This window comes from Malus sylvestris, chromosome 5, assembly GCF_916048215.2.
Source record: "Malus sylvestris chromosome 5, drMalSylv7.2, whole genome shotgun sequence".
Lineage (NCBI taxonomy): Eukaryota > Viridiplantae > Streptophyta > Magnoliopsida > Rosales > Rosaceae > Malus > Malus sylvestris.
The window spans coordinates 34,725,719-34,734,633 of NC_062264.1; the positions used below are offsets into that span (position 1 = coordinate 34,725,719).

The window sequence follows — 8,915 nt, forward strand, 5'->3', positions numbered from 1 at the left end:
AAAGTTAAGTCTTGTTCGAGTGGACCTTAATTGTTATTTGAACAGGTAAAGTTATGTTTTGGTCCGAGCAGGGATAGCATTTCTCTTCTACATGTCCACGGAATTTTGAAAAATCCGTAGAGGTAGGAATTTATGGATCGAAATATTAGTTCGAGGACAATTTGGTATGGTCCACGACCCTGATATCGCCGCACTTGGCTCACAGGGTTGAAGGGGGATGGGATACAAGAAGAATCTGGTCCATCCATCCCAAAGAAAACACACAGATGAACAATAAATAAATAAAAACTAGGATGTATTTCTAAATCCATGAGTAGCAATTAATACAAGACTAATAAATTGTTCAACATTATTATTATTATTATTTTACTATTTTATTTATTTATTTATACATCAAAAGTAACATCTAACTCCGCGATGCCACAATGACACCATATAACTAGTTCCTAAAAACAACAACACCACACACCGATAGCTAAAGACCAAAATAATTCGGTCGCAATCTAATCAGATTATGCTATATAAATATATAAATAAATATATATATATGTATATATATTATGCTATATGTATATGTATATATCATCCATCCTCATAGAGCAAATCGAAACTATAGGAAGTTGTTTAGAGCTTATCCTCGTACTCGGAGAGCGGGGTCATCTGCTCCTTCAACCCCTTCCTCTTGCGGATGTCGGCAACGAGCGTTGAAGCCTGCGTTCCTGGTTCCAGGGGATCAGACGACATCATCTCCCAGTGATCAAACACGCATTGTGGGAAAGCCTGACCGGAAGTAGAAGCCCTTAACTGACTAGAGAATCCAAAAGATTCAATGACGGGCAGGTAAGCCTTGATGTTGTAGAGTGGAGTGCCGGGCCTCTGAATTTCCTCAAAGACGTGCCCTCGCTTCTGATTAAGAACGCTGTAGATGCCGCCAAGAGCTTGCTCCGGAGTTTGGATTTCGACAAGATAGACTGGTTCAAGGAGCCTTGGCTTGGCTGTGAGCTGGGACGCGTAGATGACCCTTCGAGCGGTTGGAATGACCTGGCCACCACCCCTGTGGATGGCATCGGCATGGAGAACCACATCGCAGACTTCAAAGCAAATACCTCTCATGTTTTCTTCTGCCAATGCACCTTCCTTTGAGGCCCACTGGAACCCCGCAACAACGGAATCCTTGATTTCATTAAGGTACTGAACTCCCTTACACATGTCGACCACCATGTTAGGACCAGTCGTCTCGGGACCAAAACACCAGATTTTCTTTGCAAGATCCTTGTCCCAACCAAACTCCTCCGCCAAGATCTTGGAACGAATCTTGGGATCATCTCTTGGCCCAATACGGCCCTCATCAATGGCCTCGGGAAGACCTTCCTCCAAGGGGCGTGCTTCCATGTAGAGACGGTTGTGCTTGTTGGGAGACTTGCTCATAACTGTACGGCTGGACTTCTCAAGGACGGTCTCACGGAAAGAGACGACAGGATCAGACTTTATAATCTCAGCTCCGCCCATGAAGTCTTCTTGCAGATCCTTCAAACAGATTTCGAGGTGAAGTTCACCAGCACCAGCAATAATGTGCTCCCCCGACTCCTCAATGGTACAGACAACCATAGGATCGGACTTGGACAGACGCTTGAGACCTTCAACAAGTTTTGGCAGGTCAGACGCGACTTTGCACTGAACAGCAACGCGCACAACAGGCGAAACAGAGAACTTCATAGCACGAATAGGGTGAGCATCCACTTCCTTCTCATTCGTCAAGGTAGCATTCTTGGTGATAAACTGATCCAGACCAACCAGGGCAACAGTGTTGCCACAAGGCACATCCTCGACTGTTTCTTGTTTCTTTCCCATCCAAATGACGGTCCTCTGTACATTCTTCACATACAAATCCTTCTTCTCTCCAGGAACAAAATTTGGACCCATGATTCTGACCTTCAAACCAGTAGACACTCTGCCAGAGAAGACACGACCAAAGGCAAAGAATCTGCCCTTGTCAGATGCAGGAATCATCTTCGATACATAGAGCATAAGAGGTCCTTCAGGGTCGCAGTTCCGGATAGCGTTGGCATATTTGTCATCAAGTGGACCCTCGTACAAGTTCTCAACACGATACTTCTGAGCTGTTGCAGGTGAGGGAAGGTGAAAGATCATCATTTCCAACAGGGCACTGCTTGCTGGAAGCCAGTTCTGCAGGACACGCTTCATCAACGCCTTCCCCATCAATTCCTTCTCATCACTCTTCATGGTGACATTAAGCTTTGACAACATGGGCCACAACTTATCCTTCTGGTCGTTCATGCAGGTCTTGATGATCTGCTTGATGGGTTCATAACAGAACTGAACGAAACCGCGTTTGCAGGTAGCAGTTCCAGTGTGCTTGCTCGCCCATTTCTTGGTAGCTGGGTCAAAGAAGTTCTCACCCCAGAGCCTTTCCATCATCTTTGACTCGTCAACTCCAAACTTGGAAGCATACATCTTGGCGAAGTTGGTCAGAGTGAAAGCCCAACCGTGCAAACCAGCTGAGAAGGCGACAGTTCCTTTCTCCGGGTAGACTTGGACATCACCAAGAAGTGGATCTTCATATGTAGCCATAATGACATTGGCATTCTCAATAACCCTTCGGAATGTCTGGTAAGCCTCTTCTCCATCGACCTGGAGCTCAAGGAAACACCTGTCCATCTTGTTAACAGTCAAAACAGGCCTGATCCTTTCTCCCAAGGCTTGACGGAGCACAGTCTCAGTCTGGACGCACACACCCTCAATACAATCCACCACCACAAGTGCACCATCAGTAATACGAAGAGCAGCTGTGACTTCAGACGAAAAGTCAACATGCCCGGGAGAGTCAATGAGATTGATGAGGTACTCATTTCCGTCCCTCTCTCCCTTGTAGCTCTTCAAAGCTTCATCACTCATCTCATAGTAGAGAGAGATACCGGTAGATTTAATTGTGATACCACGCTCTGCCTCATCTGCACGGGTATCAGTCATCCGGACATCACCAGCAACTTCTTGTGCAATGATACCCGCAGCAGCAACAAGCGAGTCGGTAAGGGTCGACTTCCCTGCATATTAAAATTCAATATGATTATATTGTTGTGCTAGGATAGCACCAAACCCGTTGGAACCAACTCAAGCTAACCCACAAGAAATTTATCAAATGAAAATGCAAGAACAAAATATTAAAGACACCAAGATTTTAACGAGGTTCCTCAACAGTCAGTGTAACTGGAGTACGTCCTCGGAGCAGTAGGAGCTCACCCAATAATCCACTATCAACCAAATGAGAGTTTACAAAGTGTTGGCAATCTCACAACCCATAAGCCCAATACACCCAATAGCTCTCACACACCAAAGAAACAAATAGAGAAAGAAATATAATGAATAATTTCTTCTCTACACATATAGCTCAAAGCTATTACAACAACAACTACTTTGATGGATGATTACTAACAAAAAAAAAAGAAGCACTTTCTTCTTCTCTTCAAAGAGGGGCTGCTCCACTTCTATTTTTCTTCTCTGTTTTTCTGATGCACAATTCTCATCTCTCTCTCTAATTGCTCCAAAGGCAACAACACAATGTTAAAAACCAAAACCCACGGGTGTTATGGCCAAAACAATTCACCTTAGACAAGGTGCCATGTTTTCCTCCCCAAAACATGGAAGAGACATAATTATTTTGTCTTTTTTTCCTTTTTGATTTGTTTAATCAAAAGTTGGCCACTTGGCCACATACTCCAACAATCTCCACCTTGGCCAAGTTCCGAAAGCGCCATGATAAGCCAACAACACAAAAACACTCCCAAACACTAGCAAGAGAACAACTCATGCAGAGCCAAATGCTCTAAAACTCCTACTGCTCAACGCCTTCTTTATATAGGCAAAATGTGAGCCAAGTTCAAACAGTGAACAAACTTGGCTACACCAACAACCTTAGTCAACATATCAGCGGGGTTGTCTTTAGTTGGAATCTTCTGGAGAATGATTTCCCCTTCACCAACAATTTCACGAACAAAGTGATAACGCACATCTATGTGCTTGGTCCTCGCATGATGAACCTGATACTTAGCCAAATAAATAGCACTTTGACTATCACAATGTACCTCCACCTGCTTCTGATCAACCCCCAAATCTCTAATCAGCCCATGTATCCAAATGGCCTCCTTTATAGCTTCAGCAACTGCCATATATTCAGCCTCTGTAGTAGACAAGGCAACAGACGACTGCAAAATGGACCTCCAACAAACTGGTCCTTTAGCCATAGTAAACACATAGCCTGTAGTAGACTTTCTTCCGTCCAGATCACCTGCATAATCTGAATCAACATAACCAACTGCAAAATGACCAATACCAAAGTCATCTCTCTCAAAGCATAAACCAACGTCTCGAGTACCATGGAGATACCTCAATATCCACTTAGCTGCTTGCCAATGCTCTTTACCTGGATTATGCATATATCGACTCACCATGCCAACTGCATGAGCAATATCCGGTCTAGAGCATACCATTGCATACATCAAACTACCAACCAAATTTGCATATGGTATATTTTTCATTTGCAGCTTCTCTTTATCAGTTTTAGGACACTGTAGAGAACTCGATTTAAAATGAGGAGCCAAAGGGGTACTAACTGGTTTGGTTGAATCATGAACTCCAAACTTCCGAATCAACTTCTCAAGGTATTGTCTTTGATTCAAACTAACCAAACCCTTCTCTCTATCTCTAGTGATCTCCATGCCAAGGATCTTCTTCGCTTCACCAAGATCCTTCATCTCAAACTCATTCTTCATTTGTTTCTTCAATTTTTCAATCTCTTCAACATTCTTTGAGGCAATCAACATATCATCAACATATATCAACAAATAAATGAAAGACCCATCTTGCAACTTCTTGAAGTACACACAATGATCATATTGACTTCTAGAATAATTTTGGCCTCTCATAAATTTATCAAACCTCAAATACCATTGCCTTGGAGATTGCTTCAAGCCATAAAGTGATTTCTTCAATTTGCAAAACAAATTCTCCTTCCCTTTCACTATATACCCATCCGGTTGACACATATAAATCTCTTCATTCAAATCACCATGTAGGAAAGCCGTCTTCACATCAAGTTGCACAAGCTCAAGATCATATTGTGCAACAAGAGCTAACATAATACGAATTGAAGAGTGTTTCACAACCGGAGAAAATATTTCATTGTAGTCAATGCCCTCCTTTTGTGCATACCCTTTAGCAACTAATCTTGCTTTGAATCTCACATTGCTTTTCTCATCAGCATCTTCCTTCTTGGCATACACCCATTTGCAACCGATAGCTTTCTTGCCCTTAGGCAATTTAGCTAACTCCCAAGTCTTGTTCTTCAAGAGAGAATTCATTTCATCACCCATGGCATTGCACCACCTCTTCTTCTCCTCACTCTCAATAGCTTCCTCAAAATTGGATGGAATCTCTTCAGTGATAATAGGAAGAGCAAAAGCAACATAGTCACTATACCGAGCTGGCTTGGTAATTTGTCTCTTTCCTCTGTTCTTGGCAATAGACTATTGAGGTGAAACTTCCTCTTCAACTTGAATAGAATCTTCAAGTTCAACTTCTTCAACATCCTCATGGTCTCCAACTTCTTCACTTGTAGTGGCATCGACATCAGCGGAAATAGGATTTGAAGTACTAGAGGCAACTTTCTCAAGCTCCACCTGTTGGACATCTTTCACATTCTTCTCAGAGACTTTGTACATACTTTCTTCATCAAATGTCACATCTCTACTAATTACCAGTTTCTTCATCTCTGGACACCACAACCTGTAACCTTTGACACCACTACTAAAACCAAGAAAGATAGCCTTTTTGGCTCTAGGATCAAGTTTATTTTCAGTCACATGAAAATAAGCAGGTGAACCAAAAATACGGATATAGTCATAATCAGAAGAAGGTTTTCCAGTCCATACCTCCATTGGTGTCTTACCCTGAATAGCAGCTGAGGGTAATCGGTTGATGATGTGACATGCATAATTAACTGCCTCTGCCCAAAATGACTTGCTTAAACCCGACTGAGACAACATACATCTAACCTTCTCAAGCAAGGTTCGATTCAATCTTTCTGCAACTCCATTTTGTTGTGGAGTTCCCCGAACACTGAAATGTCTCACAATTCCTTCCTCTTTACAAACTTTAGAGAAAGGATCGGATGTGTATTCACCACCATTATCCGATCTCAAAATCTTAATCTTTCTCCCAGTCTGGTTCTCAACCATTTTCTTCCAACCCAAGAAAATGCTTAACACCTCACTCTTGTGCTTCATAGTGTAGACCCAAGACCTTCTTGAATAATCATCAACAAAGGTCACGAACCAATGTCTACCACTCAAAGATGGAGTCTTTGTAGGACCCCAAACATCCGAATGCACATAATCAAGAATGCCCTTCATCTGATGTACAGCAGTACCAAACTTCACTCTAGTTTGCTTTCCCAAGACACAATGCTCGTAGAAATCAAGCTTACAAGTCGTGGCACCTTTTAGAAGACCTTGTTTCACAAGCCCTTGTAGAGCTTTCTCACCGGCATGGCCTAATCTCATATGCCACAGTCTAGTAGTATCTGAATCAGATGTGCCCATATTTTCAGAGACTACAGATGCTTCACCTGTCACAGTGCTTCCCTGCAATAAATACAAATGGCCACATCGATGAGCTTTCAGCACAACAAGTGCACCATAAGTTACTTTCAATGTCTGTCCATCTGAATGAAACCTGAAGCCCTTGGATTCCAAAGTACCCAAAGAAATAAGATTTTTCTTCAAATTCGGTACATACCGAACACCTGTCAACTCTTTAACCATGCCATCATGCAACTTCAAACGAACTGTACCAATCCCTTTTGTTGTGCAAGGATTGTCATCTCCCATGAACACAACTCCATCATCAAACTCTTTCAAGCTTGAGAACCAATCCTTGTGAGGAGTCATATGATGAGTACAATCCGTATCCAACACCCACTTAGTAGCACAATCAAATGATGAGGAAGTGGTTAAAGCAAAATCAGAAAAATCTGTTTCAACCTCAGCAAAATTAGCTTCAGAACTTTCTTTGCCTTTGGTCTTCAATTTAGGACAATCTTTCTTCCAATGGCCCTTATTATGACAAAAGGCACATTCATCCCTTTCCAAAGGTTTTCTACCTTTAGAGTTTCCTCTAGGTCGAGACTGTGATTTTTTCCTACTAGAAGATGATCTTCTCTCCGATGATCTACCTCTAACAAATAAAGCTTCAGAGGTACTATCATGATTTTTATCTCTATGCCTCATTTCATAATTCATCAAGGCATTTGACACATCTTCAAATTTCACAGTTTCTTTACCATGCATAATAGTGGTAACAAAATGCTCATAAGAATCCGGCAATGAATTCAACAATATTAAGGCCTTATCTTCATCCTTAATATCCTCATCTAAATTTAACAAGTCGGCAATCAACTTATTAAAAGCATCAAGGTGTCTAATCATTTTTGTACCTTCTTTATATTGGAAGCGGTAGAGCTTTTTCTTCAAGTGTAGCCGGTTCTCTGCACTCTTTGTCATATACTTGTCTTCCAATTTTTGCCACAACACACTTGCTAATGTCTCCCGCATCACAAAATACTTCTGAGTTTTTGCAAGGCACAACCGAATTGAAGAGCAAGCCCACAAATTTAATTTCTCCCTCTCTATTTGTTTCTTTGGTGAGTGAGAATTATTGGATGTATTGGGGTTTTGGGTTGTGAGATTGCCAACACTTTGTAAACTCCCATTTGGTTGATAGTGGATTATTGGGTGAGCTCCTACTGCTCCGAGGACGTACTCCAGTTACACTGACTGTTGAGGAACCTCGTTAAAATCTTGGTGTTCTTTTATATTTTGTTCTTACATTTTCATTTGATAAAATTTCCTGTGGGTTAGCTTGAGTTGGTTCCAACGGGTTTGGTGCTATCCTAGCACAACAATTGGTATCAGAGCACTGGTTGCTCTTGGGTACTGTCTAGTTGCCAAAGATGTCAGACGGGCAAGATGAGAATCCTTTTGGAAGCAGCTCTGGGTTTGCAAGAACTACGGTGCAAAATGCAAAGTTCGAAGTGGAAAAGTTTGATGGCACAAACAACTTCGGGATGTGGCAATGTGAGGTCAAAGATGTGTTGGCTCAACAAGATCTACTTGCCGCTTTGGGAGAGAAGCCGGAAGTTATGTCGAAGCCGGAATGGGAGAAATTAAATTTGTGGGCTTGCTCTTCAATTCGGTTGTGCCTTGCAAAAACTCAGAAGTATTTTGTGATGCGGGAGACATTAGCAAGTGTGTTGTGGCAAAAATTGGAAGACAAGTATATAACAAAGAGTGCAGAGAACCGGCTACACTTGAAGAAAAAGCTCTACCGCTTCCAATATAAAGAAGGTACAAAAATTATTAGACACCTTGATGCTTTTAATAAGTTGATTGCCGACTTGTTAAATTTAGATGAGGATATTAAGGATGAAGATAAGGCCTTAATATTGTTGAATTCATTGCCGGACTCTTATGAGCATTTTGTTACCACTATTATGCATGGTAAAGAAACTGTGAAATTTGAAGATGTGTCAAATGCCTTGATGAATTATGAAATGAGGCATAGAGATAAAAATCATGATAGTACCTCTGAAGCTTTATTTGTTAGAGGTAGATCATCGGAGAGGAGGTCATCTTCTAGCAGGAAAAAATCACAGTCTCGACCTAGAGGAAACTCTAAAGGTAGAAAACCTTTGGAAAGGGATGAATGTGCCTTTTGTCGTAATAAGGGCCATTGGAAGAAAGATTGTCCCAAATTGAAGACCAAAGGAAAAGAAAGTTCTGAAGCTAATGTTGCTGAGGTTGAAACAGATTTTTCTGATTTTGCTTTAACCACTTCCTCAT

General features: G+C 41.7%; 1 protein-coding gene across 1 annotated transcript; it reads right to left on the reverse strand.

Moving 5' to 3' along the window:
• Window positions 1–278: 278 nt before the first annotated feature.
• Window positions 279–3,066, reverse strand: LOC126620779 (elongation factor 2-like). Its single transcript, XM_050289060.1, has one exon. It carries the CDS (start codon window positions 2,989–2,991, stop codon window positions 625–627), a length of 2,367 nt encoding a protein of 788 aa, XP_050145017.1. The 5' UTR covers window positions 2,992–3,066; the 3' UTR covers window positions 279–624.
• Between the last annotated feature and the right edge of the window lie 5,849 nt (window positions 3,067–8,915).